Source organism: Mirounga angustirostris, unplaced genomic scaffold (assembly GCF_029215605.1).
Source record: "Mirounga angustirostris isolate CCGP_5_RB_7025 unplaced genomic scaffold, mMirAng1.0.hap1 SCAF_2, whole genome shotgun sequence".
NCBI classification, from domain to species: domain Eukaryota; kingdom Metazoa; phylum Chordata; class Mammalia; order Carnivora; family Phocidae; genus Mirounga; species Mirounga angustirostris.
This window is the reverse complement of record NW_026991710.1, coordinates 180,392,676-180,408,196: the sequence shown is the minus strand read 5'-3', so window position 1 is coordinate 180,408,196 and position 15,521 is coordinate 180,392,676. Positions and strand designations below refer to the sequence as shown.

General features: G+C 37.7%; 1 protein-coding gene across 1 annotated transcript in view; it reads left to right on the top strand.

Moving 5' to 3' along the window:
• MSR1 (macrophage scavenger receptor 1) overlaps nt 1-12,153 on the top strand; it is an 81,667-nt gene extending 69,514 nt beyond the window's left edge. The window contains exon 10 of the mRNA XM_045879738.3: nt 11,936-12,153. Within this exon, the coding sequence (XP_045735694.1) occupies nt 11,936-12,069 (134 nt within the window). The 3' untranslated portion in view covers nt 12,070-12,153. The remainder of the gene's footprint in view (nt 1-11,935) is intronic.
• Nucleotides 12,154-15,521: the final 3,368 nt, after the last annotated feature.

Here is a 15,521-nt window from a genome sequence, read left to right as displayed (position 1 = left end):
GTCTTCTGCCGATTTTTTGACTTGATTATTTGTCTTTTGGGTGTCGAGTTTGAGAAGTTCTTTATGGATCTTGGATACCAGTTCTTTGCAGTGTCATGTGCAAATATCTTCTCCCATTCTGTGGGTTGCCTCTTTGTTTTGTCGACTGTTTCCTTTGCTGTGCAGAAGCTTTTTATCTTGATGAAATCCCAAAAGTTCATTTTTGCTTTTGTTTCACTAGCCTTTGGAGATGAATCTTGACAGAAGTTGCTGTGGCCAATGTCAAAGAGGTTACTGCCTATGTTCTCGTCTAGGATTTTGATGGCTTCCTGTCTCACATTGAGGTCTTTATCCATGTTGAGTTTATCTTTGTGTATGGTGTTAGAGAATAGTCCAGTTTCATTCTTCTGCATGTGGCTGTCCGATTTTCCCAGCACCATTTATTGAAGAGACTGTCTTTTCTCCATTGCATATTTTTTCCTGTTTTGTTGAAGATTATTTGACCATAGAGTTGAGAGTCCATATCTGGGTTCTCTATTCTGTTCTATTGGTCTATGTGTCTGTTTTTGTGCCAGTACCATGCTGTCTTGGTGATCACTGCTTTGTAATATAGCTTGAAATCAGACAACACGATGCCTCCAGCTTTGTTTTTCTTTTTCAACATCTCCTTGGCAATTTGGGATCTTCTCTGATTCCATACAAATTTTAGGATTGTTTGTTCCAGCACTTTGAAAAATGTCATTGGAATTTTGATCAGGACGGCATTGAAGGTATAGATTGCTCTGGGCAGCATACACATGTTAATGTTTATTCTTCCAATCCATGAGCATGGAATGTTTTTCCATCTTTTTGTGTCTTCTTCAATTTCTTTCATGAGTGTTTATCCTTTACCTCTTTGGTTAGGTTTATTCCGAGGTATCTTATGGTTTCTGGTGCTATTGTAAACGGAATCATTTCTCTAATTTCTCTTTCTACAGTTGCATTGTTAGTGTATAAGAAAGCAACTGATTTCTGTGCATTGATTTTTGTATCCTGCCACATTACTGAACTGCTGTATGAGTTCTAGTAATTTGGGGGTGGAGTCTTTTGGATTTTCCACATAAAGTATCATGTCATCTATGAAGAGAGAGACTTTGACTTCTTCTTTGCCAATTTGAATACCTTTTATTTCTTTTTGTTGTCTGATTGCTATTGCCAGGACTTCTAGTACTATGTTGAACAATAGTAGCAAGAGTGGGCATCCTTGTTATGTTCCTGATCTTATGGGAAAGGCTCTCAGCTTTTCCCCATTGAGGATGTTATTCACTGTGGGTTTTTCATAGATGGATCTTATGAACTTGAAGAATGTTGCCTCTATCCCTATACTCTGAAGAGTTTTAATCAGGAAAGGATGCTGTATTTTGTCAAATGCTTTTTCTGCATCAATTGAGAGGACCATATGGTTCTTCTCTCTCCTCTTACTAATGTGTTCTATCACATTGATTGATTTGCGAATGTTGAGCCCCCCTTGTATCCCGGGGATAAATCCCACTTAGTTGTGGTGGATGATCCTTTTAATGTATTGTTGGATCCTCTTAGCTAGCATTTTGTTGAGAATTTTGGAATCCATATTCATCAGGGATATCTGCCTGAAAGTCTCCTTTTTGATGGGGTCTTTGCCTGGTTTGGGGATTAAGGTAATGCTGGCCTCATAGAATGAATCTGGAAGCTTTCCTTCTGTTTCTATTTTGTGAAACAGCTTCAGGAGAATAGGTATTATTTCTTCTTTGAATGTTTGGTAGAATTCCCCAGGGAATCCATCAGGCCCTGGACTCTTGTTTTTTGGGAGGTTTTTGATCACTGCTTCAATCTCATTACTGGTTATTGGCCTATTCAGGTTGTCAATTTCTTCCTGTGTCAGTCTTGACAGTTTATAGGTTTCCAGGAAGGCATCCATTTCATTCAGATTGCTCAGTTTATTGGCATATAGTTGTTGATAATAATTTCTAATAATTGTTTCTATTTCCTTGGTGTTAGTCATGATCTCTCCCCATTCAGTCATAATTTTATTAATTTAGGTCCTTTCTCTTTTCTTTTGGATAAGTCTGGCCAGCGTTTTATCGATCTTATTCTTACAAAGAACCAGCTTCTAGTTTCGTTCATCTAATCTACTGTGTTTCTGGTTTCTAACTTATTGATTTCTGCTCTAATCTTAATTAGATCTGCATGGCTTAGGCATCGTTTGTTGCTGTTTCTTTAGTTCTTTAAGGTGTAAAGTTAGTTGGTAAATTTGGTACTTTTCTATTTTTTTGATTGAGGCTTGGATGGCTATGTATTTCCCCTTTAGGACTGCCTTAGCAGTATCCCATAGGTTTTGGACTGATGTGTTTTCATTCTCATTGGTTTCCATGAAATGTTTATGTTCTTCTTTGATTTCCTGGTTGACCCAAACATTCTTGAGCAGATTGGTCTTTAGCTTCCAAGTGTTTGAATTTCTTCCAAATTTTTTCTTGTGATTGAGTTCCAGTTTTAAAGCATTATGGTCTGAGAATATGCAGGGAAAAATTTCAGTCTTTTGGTATCGGTTGAGACCTGATTTGTGACCCAGTATGTGGTCTATTCTGGAGAAAGGTCCATTTGCACTCTCGAGAAGAATGAGTATTCTGTATTTTTAGGGGGGGATGTTCTGTATATATCTATGAGGTCCATCTGGTCCAGTATGTCATTCAAAGCTGTTTCTTTGTTGATTTTCTGCTTAGATGATCTCTCTATTGCTGAGAGTGGCATATTGAGGTCTCCTACAATTAACGTATTATCATCACTATGACTCTTTATTTTGGTTAACAGTTGGCTTATGTAGATGGCTGCTCCCATGTTGGGGGCGTAGATAATTACAATTGTTAGATCTTCTTGTTGGATAGACACTTTAAGAATGATAAAGTGTCTTTCTGTGTCTCTAACTAAAGTCTTTAGTTTAAAATCTAATTTGTCTGATATAAGAATTGCTACCCAGCTTTCTTTTGAGGTCCACTGGCATGGAAGATGGATCTCCATCCCTTCACTTTCAGTCTGGATGTATCTTTAGGTTCAAAATGAGTCTCTTGTAGACAGCATATGGATGGGTCCTGTCTTTTTATCCAATCTGCAACCCTGTGCCATTTCATGGGAGCATTCAGGTCATTCACGTTGAGAGTGATTATTGAAAGATATGAATTAATTGTCATCATGTTGCCTGTGAAGACCTTATTGTCCCTGTAAATTTCTGTTCTATATCACTCTTAGGGTCTTTCTCCTTTTATAGCACCCCCGTTAGTATTTCTTGCAGGCCGGCTTAGTGGTCACATATTTTTTCAATTTCTGCTGGTCTTGGAAGCTCTGCATCTCTCCATCCATTCTAAATGACAGCCTTGCCAGGTAAAGTATTCTTGGCTGCATGTTCTTCTCATTTAGTACCCTGAATATGTCTTGCCAGCCCTTTCTGGCTTGCCAGGTCTCTGTGGATAGGCCTGATGTTATTCTGATGTTCCTCCCTCTGTATGTAAGGAATCTCTTCCCCCTAACTGCCCTTAAGATGGTTCCTTGGTTCTAAGATTTGTGAGTTTTACTATTACATGCTGGGGTGTTGGCCTGTTTTCCTTGATCTTGGGAGGGGTCCTCTCTGCCTCTAGGACACAAATGTTTGTTTTATTCCCCAGGTTAGGGAAGTTCTCAGCTACGATTTCCTCAAATATATCTTCTAGTCCTCTCACTCTCTCCACCCCCTCAGGGATTCCAATAATTCTGACATTGGAACGTTTCATGGTGTCACTTATTTCTCTGATTCTATTTTCATGGATTCTGAGTTGTTTTTCCCTGGCCTCCTCTTTTCCCTTCTTGTCTATTAGTTGGTCTTCTAGATCACTAATTTGTTCTTCTGCCTTGCTTACACTAGCTGTTAGATTATTTAGATTAGATTGGATATCACTGATAACATTTTTAAGTTCTGCCAATTCAGCTTTCATTTCTGCCCAATAATTAATTTCTCCATTCTAGCTATTGTCTTCACAATTGCTACCCTGAATTCCATCTGTGACATCTTGGTTATATCTAAATCCATTTGTAAATCTGTGGCATAAGTCATAGTCTCTGAGTTCTTCCTATTTTGGGGGTTCCTCCTCCTAGCCATTCTGTTGAGGGGTGGCTAAGGGAATGTATAGAGTCCAAATTATTGACCACAACCCAAGCAAGATGCAACTGTTTTATAGGGACCTTAGGTTTGCTGGCCTCTTGTTTTCCCAGCCTGTCTTCTGGGGGAGGGGCCTGCCATGCTGTTACTCAGGCAACCCTGTTTGGGCAGAGTTGCCCTGCCCCCTGTGGCGGGGAATGGGCTCAATGGAAACAGGTTTTGGGGGGCTTTTTTTCCTCTGGTGGCTTTCGCTGGCAGCTTTCTGCGTCTCTTCCAAGAGTCAGAGCAGAAGAGATCATTTCCAACCCTCTGCCTCAGAGCAGAGAGACACAGTCTGTTCAGAGTGGTCTGGTATATATACAGCTCAATTCCGGGGACTGGTTGGAATAGGGTCCCTCCCTATTCCAACATCTTTTTCAGGTTCTCTCAAGTTTTCTTTAGATAACTGACTACTTCTCTAAGATGAGGGGCCATTTTTAGTGAGGCTGTGTATTCGAAGTACTTGGTGATTCTATACATTGTAATAGAGTTTTATTATAATGAAACCACCAGGTGTGTCTGAATTGGTTTTTCCTTTCACATTTTTAAGTGCCTACTAGAGTGAATTGGAAAGACTAAGAATTTTGTAACTAAGGAAATAGATTTTTTTCCCAATAAAATAGGAAAAATAACAGCAACCCATAAGATTTACTCTGAATCTTAAATGAGTTGGCATATAGAAAGTGCCCAACAAAAAGCCTGACTCCTACCATCGCTCCATACAGTGGCAGAGATCACTGCTAGCAACAGATCCAGCTGCATAATTCCAAAGGTATTTGCCATCCTCTTTGAAAGGTGAAACAGTCAGATTAGTATTAGATTGTCTGTGACATCAGTGATGTTCCAAGGGTCATGGAGTTGAATATGATTTTTTTTTTTTTTAGTATTTTAACAATATTTAGAATTTTTTAAAATTCTTTTTATTATGTTCAGTTAACCAGCATATAGTACATTATAAGTTTTTGTTGTAGTGTTCAACGATTCATTAGTTGTGTATAACACTCAGTGCTCATCAAAACACATGCATTTTCTACTCTATAGAAGTGTGACTGAAAAAGTGTCCCATATGGGGAATCCAACATTGTCCCCACTCTACTCAAGACAAATCTGCTCTTGTGTCAACTCTCTGTGTAGAGTTCCACACCAAACAACTGAAGAATGATTATGAGAATTTTAAAATAATAAAGCAAGATGAGCTGGGAGACATAATAGAACTGAGGTTATTTGTTCAGAAGAAAAAGAACCTGAGAAATAAATTTCATGATCTGCTTCATTGTATGTTGTATTTTCAGAAACAGGCTTCTATTGTAAGCTGATTTGGGATTAGACATGGCAAACAACCTTTTTTATGTGAAGCTGTTTCAACTCCTCCTTGTTTTTTCACTCCTCCACCTTAATTTATAGTTTCACTCAGGAGGAAAAGAAAAGATAATTCTGAACGCAGGATGGAGACCAGAAAGGAAAGTTAGAAATATGAGTGGAGGGGTAAGGGAATGGACGAGAGAGATACATTCAGGTTTTAATTATTCGTCATTCTCTTGGGAAAGTAAGGAGAATCAGATCAACATTATATTATACATTATTACTGGAACTAAAACAAGAAGAAAAAAGTTTAAATTTATACCCTTAGTGTTATTCCCTCCTTAAAGAAAAAACACAATTTTCTGGACATAGTTTTCTCCCTTCTCCCCACTTTCTTTTTCTTTTTTTTTTTTTCTGGTTTTAAAATAGCAAGCCTGACTTACCAGAGATAATCTTTGTTAGCTTTAAGAACAATTACTTTGCAGCTGCAAGCAAAATGATTTATAGGAATAAAACTTACGGCACAATCCTTTAAATAGGTTCTTTCATTTGGATGCACCTTTTGCATACAGTGGATTTTTTTTTTAAGATTTTATTTATTTATTTGACAGAGAGAGAGAGAGAGAGAAAGCGAGAGAGGGAACACAAGCAAGGGGAGCGGGAGAGGGAGAAGCAGGCTTCCCATGGAGCAGGGAGCCTGATGCGGGGCTCGATCCCAGGACCCTGGGACCATGACCTGAGCTGAAGGCTTAATGACTGAGGCACCCAGGTGCCCCTGGAATGTTCTTTTTCCTGAGTGGACAAAAAAGGTTACAACTAAGGAAGCATGGAGAGGTTTCTGGTGCTTGTCATGGCATGGGAGCATGGGGCTGGGCAGGGGGAGTGAGTCACTTCTCTCGCTATGCAGGCGTTCTAGTCTCTGTCCCAGTGGCCTCCTGGTAGCAAACTTGAATGAGCTTTATCAGACTATGGTGGTCCTCCAGGCATTTGTCCCAGGTGTGTCTGAGCCTATGTGCTGAGGCAGGGAGTTGGAGTTGGACCCACAGCAACTAGCCCATCTTCTAAATTTACAGGATTTTGTGCTACAACTCCAAACTTGAAAGCAGAAACAAAAGAAAATTCTAAGCCTAAATATATTTTTTATGTAATACCCCTTTCACATTTCATAATCAATTTTCTAAGTGGAAGTTTTTAAAAATACAAGAATAAACTGAAGGAGATAAAAAATATAACTGTACCTCCGAATTTATCCTCCAGCAAAAGGGAGTAAAAACAATCTCAGATGTAAAATATATCAATGGGTCAGAACTCAAATTCTTACAGACTGCTCCCTGTACACTGGAAGTTTTAAAATGTAGATGTTTAGACAGCGGGTGGGTGTTAAGGAACCTGATTTGGAGTCCACAGAGTTCTTAACATATGTTTTGTTACTTATGGTAACAAAGACAATACTAAGTATGGAATAGTATTGTTAACCAGGTGCATACTATATAATCTCATTTAGTGCTCACAGTGCCTGTGAGAAAAGACATGAGAGCCCCAATTTGCATAGAGAAATTTCTGGAAGTAAACTTGACAGAGCTATCACAAAACCTGCCCAAACTTATACAACTGTTACGGTGGTTGCAGGGGAGGGGTCAAGATTCCCTCCCTAACCTAGGTCTCCACTCAACAGAATGTCCTTCTAAGTTCTTTATCCTTAAGAATTTCATTTGTAAAGAGCTTGCTTCTTTAAAATCTTAGAATTATAGAATTTTAAAGGTAAATGAAATCTCACAGCTGTTTTAGACCCACCTCCTCCTTCTGCCTATATGCTAAAATGGAAAATAAGTGTCTTCTCCAAACCGCTACACTAGAATTTAGAACTATAGTCTAAGTTTACCCATCCTCAAATCTGATTCCTATTCTATCTTTGATTTTAAGAAACTCACACACACACACAAAAAAAGGTGTTTTTTTTTCCTCTCAAAGAGGAAGCTGTTGACAAAGCACTTCCCAATTAGAAATCTTCAAATACAGATTCAAATCACCCAGCCATGACTAGATTTAATTAAAATTCATTCAGACTTTTAACCAACAGTGGTTTTTGCTTCTTCACGTATCTATTCAGCAGCTAATCTCAAATCTCATCACTGTACCATCTTTCTGGCTCATGAATGAAATATGATCACTTTTTTTTTTTTTTCAGAAAAGTGGTGAGTTATTGAAGATCAGATTAAAAAATCTCAAATCCTTGAAAGAGATATCAATATCTGTTATTTTTTAAAAATAAATTAAGAGGAAATGGTATCATCGGTCAATCATATTCTCAGGCATCACAAATCAAGCTCATGAAATTCCAGGAGTCATGGACAACACATTGATAGCTGTGTGCTTTTGGAAACACAAAATCATCAATTTGCCCTCCCCCAGCCTCCAAATTGTAAAGAGAATTGTAGATGCATACATGGTTAGGTAGATAGATGGGTGATAAATAAATAGGATTAGAAAATTAAAAAACATCTAAACTGTACACCTCAATTTTGCAGTTTCCCATGAGCTGGAAAGATAGTTCAGAGGCAAATAAGAAGAAAAGCAGCAACACCAAACATCCTTGAGTAATAGTTATTATGTAAAGAAATAAAAACAAATTTGTTTTTTAATCTTTGGGGTTTACATGAAGGTAAGATTTTATGAATTCTATGCTACCTTTGAATTAATTTCTAATGCAGAAAACAATTTGGAATGAGATGGAAAATGCATATTAAATAAATTTGTCCCTTAGGCTCAATAGTCCTGAATGTATTAATGTAAAAATAAAAACAAATCTTGGAAAGTTATTTTTATAACTCTACTTGGGCTTTTGTGCAGTCAGTGAATAGCACCAAGTTTTAAATGTCATCATGTTCTGTTGCTTGGTTGTATTCTCTGTTATTTTGAGAAAAGCATACATTTTTTTCTGAGTCTCAGTTTATTTACCTGTTACATGGAGATAATTGCCATTCTTTCCCAGGGTTATTAGAAGATGTAAATTTTAAAGACCATATGTGAAAGGCCTAGGGTGTTCCCCGTGAATCTTGTCCACACCACTAAAGACCAGACTCAGTGAATCGCACAGCGTATTGATCCTATCTGTGTGTTCTTGGTGGAAAGGCACTGCAATCGGAGCTGGAGGTTCTAGATGCAAGTAACAATTCTGCTGCTAATGACCTATGGGACCTCAGTTGCTGCCCCTACCTAAAACAGAAGGCTTCACCAGGAAATCAGTTCAAGAACGAATGGATTTTGATTTTGATCACTTACATAGGCACTCAAAAACAGATCTGTTGAATGACTGAATCTGAGAACGCAGGGGATTGCATGAATCATTGATGAAAAGCCCTGGCTCTAGGCAGACGCGGGGTGGGGATGCTGACTCCCTCCTGTATTAGCTACATGGCCTTGGGCCGAGTTACTTATTCTCCCTGATTTTCCCTTTCCTCAACAGTAAAATGGCACTTCGAAAGCACTTAACTTTTGAAGGTCATTTGAAGATTCAATGAGGTAACAGATCAAAAGTACTTTAAATGTTTTCAGCTGCGTCATAAATTCCTCAGAGTGGGCTTAAATGCTCATTATTATTACTACAGCTTTGGTATTCTCACATTCATGAATTCCTTTACTGCTGTTTCTAAAAATTTGTGTTCACATGTCAGCACATTAATTGACGAAATAATATCTTTTTCTGCCCCTGTGGGGCTGCCCCTGCTGGTGCTCCTGCCACTGGGAGGATTCTCATTCTTAATTCCCTTTCCCCGGGTTGTAAAACTTCTGCACTGCTGAGGTCTGAATTGACCAAAAGTTTTACTTACGTTTGTTTGTCTACACATCTAATAAGTACAATTTATAAATGTCCCACTGTTTGGGCTCTCTACTACATTCACGTGGGAGGAGCTTCACCATTTGTGCAATTAATTATTTGCCTATATTTTTGAGTCACCTTGTGGAGCTCCCAAAAAGTTTATATAGACTTTATTTAAAAAGAAACAGACATGCACAAATACACTCACGCATACAAACACACAAACACGAAAGAGACTAGGTTATACCAAGTAAAAGCAACTTGGGAACAAAAAGGGTATTCCTGTAAGGTTTCTGATTTTGAGATTATATTCCCCTAATCTTTTCCTTTTTATTTGCCTTAAAATTTCAAGCTGAAAAGGGCTCAATACTGTTACAAACATTTCAAAAAAATACTTGAGCTCTCCAGGTTACTACTGTTATAATTGATGAGCCTGGGAAAACCTTTCTTTTCTAATAGAAACATTGTTTGGACACGAATGATTTAATTACTATTATATGAAATGAACAATACAAAGTTCCTAATTACCTTGGTCACATAAACCTAAATATAATTTTGTCCCATGTTTGAATCTTTCTAGTAAAGGAACAAATCATTAAAGATTAAGTGAATACACAATTTATTTTAGAGGTGGAAATAAAAATCTCCTATCTAATTCTAAGAATAAATCAAAACATGAGTCTTCAAAGAAAATCTCTCCATAGACATCCTATTAACTGTCCTTCTGGTTTACAGAGTTTTTTCTTTAATCCAACTTCCACATTCCTGTCAGACCTATATTTTCTAAAATATAGCTCTGAGACATCATTTCTTTTGGTGGCATAATATAAAATTCTGAATATTGTAAAGCATGGCCCCGCCTTTATATCCAGCCTTCCCAATGAGTCCTTCTCCATTCATTAATGTACTTTGCGTTTTAGATGCCAGGATACCGTTGGCTGTTATAATACATCAGGCCTTTTCATGCTGCCCCCACTATATGGAATAACTTCTTTTTTATACATGGAAAACTTCTGTCCATTTTTTAAGGTTAGGCCAAATGTTATCCACATAGTGGTTACAAAATTCCCAATATTTGTAATTTTTCCATATATGCACATACTACTATATAATTATGCACATTGTCAGCCATGTACATAAACTCTTGCTTATTGAACTCACAGAATATTTGAAAAAATCAGCAAGAGTAATGTCATTATATATGCCATTATAGATGCCTCTTTGGAAAAAAAGAGGCATTCATCTAACACTGTTTCATAGCTACACAAGGTCTGTTTCTGAGCTGAAGTTATTTCTAAACAGGTTTTCTATAGCTCTGTGACCGAAAAAGAACCTTTCAACATCAGATTGATCCAAATTGAAGAAATGTATTATTGATTACACTGACAGGATTAAGATATTTATTTACCATCCACCAGCCTTGCTAAGGGGTTTCTTGAAGTTTAGCTGCTAAATCATCTTTCTTGACGGCCTGAAATGTTCTTGGAAACTCATCAGGAGGTTTGCATGATATATATTAAACAAAACCCAATGCAATCTTTCATTTAGAAGTTTTTCAAAGGTTCCATTTCTAACTGTCTTCAGTGTAAAATAAAGGGGAACTTTTATATATGATACATGCAGAAAATCTTTAGAGAATACCAGAAAAATATTTCCAAATATTATTTTTTTAAAAGATTTTATTTATTTATTTGACAGAGAGAGGCGAGAGAGGGAACACAAGCAGGGGGAGTGGGAGAGGGAGAAGCAGGCTTCCCGTGGAGCAGGGAGCCCGATGTGGGGCTCGATCCCAGGACCCCAGGATCATGACCTGAGCCAAAGGCAGACGCTTAACCGAATGAGCCACCCAGGCACCCCTCCAAACATTATTTTTAAAATGAACTCTTTTTGGCATGCATGGGTGCCTTTCAGAAAGCACTTGTTTTCGTATTCATTGATAAAATAATGTCCTTATCTTGAGAGTGGCAGTTAGGTTTGTGTACTTAGTTGGCTGAATATCTCCCAGGTAGCCTACTGCTGACAGCCATTTTCCCTTCTAATATGTCTGAGGAAGAGTTCAAGATAAAGAGAGTATTAGCTCTGCCATTTTGTTGTTGTCTGCCTGTGCTTGCAATTAATAATCCATGGTCTTCTTTCAGGATAGTTTGTAAGTCCTTTGCTGATTGTATTAGTCTTAGTTGAATTAAAAATAGATAACATATCTGGTAAACCATGCACATGTAAATGGCAAAACCCTGGAAGCTAAGGAAAGAACTCCAGTATATCCTGACGTTGCAGAGAATGCCTGGTACAGATGCCCTCAGACCATCAGGTCACGGCATATATTTATGATCAGTAAAGCTTATTTCCTTTATTTCTAAAAACAAAACCAGTCTGTTAAAAACCAATCAGTCTTTTATCTATGATTGCACTGAGCTATGTACCTTTGTTATAGCTCTTATTACTTTGTACTTTAGCAGTTTACACATTGACAGAATATAAAGTTTTCTGGGGCAGGAGATTAATTTTTGAATCCTAACAGAAAGCACAGAACCTGTATATAGTGACTGATACTTTGTTGTTAAATTAGTGTATAAATTAATGGTTTTATTCCACTCAAATATGAACCCTAAAGTCAGACTTACTAATACATTTGTATCTGATTTTTGCAGGTACTGGTCCAATTTGGCTGAATGAAGTATTTTGTTTTGGGAGAGAATCATCTATCGAAGACTGTAAAATTAGACAATGGGGTGTGAGAGGCTGCTCACACTCTGAAGATGCTGGAGTCACTTGTACTTCATAATATATCATATCTTCTTTCACCTTTATGAAATCATTGTTGCAAACTGATTGTATTATTTTGCTCCATTAAAGTCAGTTCAGTGAATATTTAAGAGATTAGGAATCTTGTCTAAAGAAAAGGAATATTTTAAAATCACTGGATAAACAGATTGAACACCTTCATGCTTGTTATATATATTTGAACCATTTCAACTTCTTTGGGTTTCTAAATGGGATTTCTAATATAATGACATACATTGAATGGAATATTCCAAAGTTTAAGGCTTCTAGATTACAAATACCAATGATAATGGAAACACCTTCCAATCATGGACTTCAATTGATCTCTTCACAGGATGACAATTTTTGTCATTTTTGTCTTCCTTGTAATCTAATTGATTTTAATTTAATTACTTTCTTAATAATGAGAGGATTAGGAAGAGTTGGGGTTTTTTGTGCCAAGTTTGCGAAATCTCTAACCATACACATTTTTTGAGGAAACATTTTATCCTGGCCATCAAAATCTCTGAAAGTGCAATAACTTGGCTGTTTGGTAGAAGTGTTTATGATATATTCTGGGCATGATGAAAAACTTAGGTTTCACATGGTCAATAATAATATGATGATTAAGAAAAACAACATGGTTATTTTACATGGTCATGTATCGACGTTTTTGTTTGTTTTTACTGAACCTTAAGTTAGAAAAAGCAGCGCATCTGAGAAAAGGCACGGGCCCCCCATCACTGTATGCATCTTGATAATTGGTGGATCAAAAATGTCCTTTCAACATGGAGCTCAGTTTGATGTGCATTTTAAATTAAGTTGAATAGTTATCATCATTCTAGGACACTGTTTAAAATGTAAATACATTTGCTCCACTTTAAATAACAGCATGCAAATGTCTTGAGCACAGAAGCTAGTTTCAACTACCCTTCTTTGGAGTCTTTCATGAAGTCCATCAACAATTACAACCAGAAAGAGACAGAGAAAGAGACAGAGAGAGAGGTCTCTGTAGCCCTTAAGGGTCAGTGACCCCAAGCATGCCAAAACAGTACCTTACCAATGGTCAGCCCATCACCAGGGTATATCTTAGAGTGTGGAAGGTCACCTGGAACCCAGTGCCTGTCCCCAGCTATCTAGGTATCCAGGCAGAAAGACCAGTGATTGCTACTGGAGCCCAACTGAATATAATCTAGGTCAGAAAAGAATATACTTTTCAAGTTTCCTAAGCCCCCAACCCAGAGGGGCATGTGATTAGAAAGTAGTACTAGTCTAGAATGGCTCTACTCATCTTTCTTTAATGGTGATAAGCAAAAAAATGCGCTTGTGCATTTTTTTCAACTCCTGAAGTCTCACTTCACAAATAGTAACCCGAGAGTAGATTCCCTGCCTCTCACTTGCAAAGGCAAAAATGTTCTCTTAGAATTGGAACTATTGGAAATAGCCTGCTGAAAATGCTCTTTTGTCATGTTACATTCTTCTACTTGTTAAGTACTTGTCTTCTACTTTTCTCCAATGTAATTTTGTGACTAAGAGAATAGACTCACAATCTAGACAAACTGTCTCTAAACCCTGGCTCTACATTCAGCTGGTTATTAACTCCTTGGGCTCAACTGCACTGTCTAGGTATTTCCTTTATATGGTAAAGAAGACAGTATTAAAGAATCCTTTGCAGGGACACCTGGGTAGCTCAGTCAGTTAAGTGTCTGCCTTCAGCTCGGGTCATGATCCCAGGGTCCTGGGATGGAGACCTGCATTGGGCTCCTTGCTCAGCAGGGAGCCTGCTTCTCCCTCTGCCTCTGCCTGCCACTCCCCCAGCTTGTGTTCACTCTCTCTCTCTCTCTCTCTGTCTCTGACAAATAAATAAATTCTTAAAAAAAAAAGAAAAAGAAAAAGAATCCTTTGCATATCAGCCTATTTGAGATGTGTAGGATCAGTGCCTATGGGCTGCACATGCTGTATTGATGTAGGCTATATGGATACTGATTTTCCACCTAAATCTAGACATTTATGTCTTTAAAACCAATAAAGCACTTTTTGTAATTGATTTACTGTACTAAACTCAATCTAGTCTAGAAAAGAGCTTAACTGTGCCACTATATTTGGGAGCTTTCCTTTGGAATGGTGAATGACATTAACTCCTTCAAGAAGCAGTGATTTGGGGAAGGATGGACAGGAGGGAGGGAGGAAAGGAGATAAGAAGGGAAGGAGGGAAAGAGGAAGAAAAAAAGAAAGACTACCTGACCAGAATCATTGCATTCCATTTATCTAGCCATCTAGCATCAAAATAAAGGCAGTGTGCATTAAAACAAATTTAAAAAAGGGGGGAGGTAGAACATAAGAGTATCAGTTGATATTTGAGAACCAAACATATTTCCCCTCAGTTATTTGAATAGTTTCAAGTAAAAACTTCCATTTTTTCCACAAACTATGAACCATGGTAGTCTGTACTCAAAATGTTCATTTGAGGCATATACCTATTACAAATCATATAGTAATGCTTGTGATTAAGAGGGAAATGAAACATTTGCAACCTCAGTCATGTATGTGTGCTCAGGATTGCAGTGATGCTCATGCCTAAACCAATCACTGGCAAGAGATACAAACTTACCATCATCGGATTAGAATAATAAGAATTATTCATGCTCGAGAGTTGGAAAAGCTCAAGGTTTACGAAAGCTCAAGGGCCCTTGGTCACTAAATGAAATCAAGGTTCTGGCAGAGAACAGGAAGAAGTGAACAGTTAACTGTTTCCACAGAAAGTACATTTAGGAGATGCTTATGTTGAGATATTTTTTAATACACTGAAATGGAATGTAGGAATTTTAGGAATATGTGTTTGGCACTAGATACAGCTTTTTATCAACCGTGTAACTGCAATATAGCCTGACTTTTTGAAATCTGCTTTTTCTTTTTCTTTTTTTTTAAGATTTTATTTATTTTTTAGAGAGCAAGCGAGAGAGAAACAGCATGAGAGAGGGGAGGGTCAGAGGGAGAAGCAGGCTCCCCACTGAGCCAGGAGCCCGATGCGGGGCTCGATCCCAGGACCCTGGGACCATGACCTGAGCCAAAGGCAGACGCTTAACCGACTGAGCCACCCAGGCGCCCCTCTGCTTTTTCTTTAGTGAAGGTTAGGGGACAGATTTTTACATGGTTTTCTTTAATCAAATCAATCTTCTTGTCACATCACAAAATGGAACTCTATTCCTTTTTTTATTTATCAGCTCTTTTGTTTTTACAGAGTACTCTAGGTTTCGAATTTTATTTGCATCATTTAAAAAAGTTATTTTTACACTTGTAATATCTGTTAACAAAGGACTTGCTTTAGGTATGTTATTATTTAGTATATTTACTGAAACAAAAAGAAAAATAGGGAGCATGACATCCGCAAAACGGTGGAACAGGCAGCTCCGCATGCTCAGCATTGCCCACAGAAACACTGAGAAACAAGTACAAACTGTCAGAACCAACCTC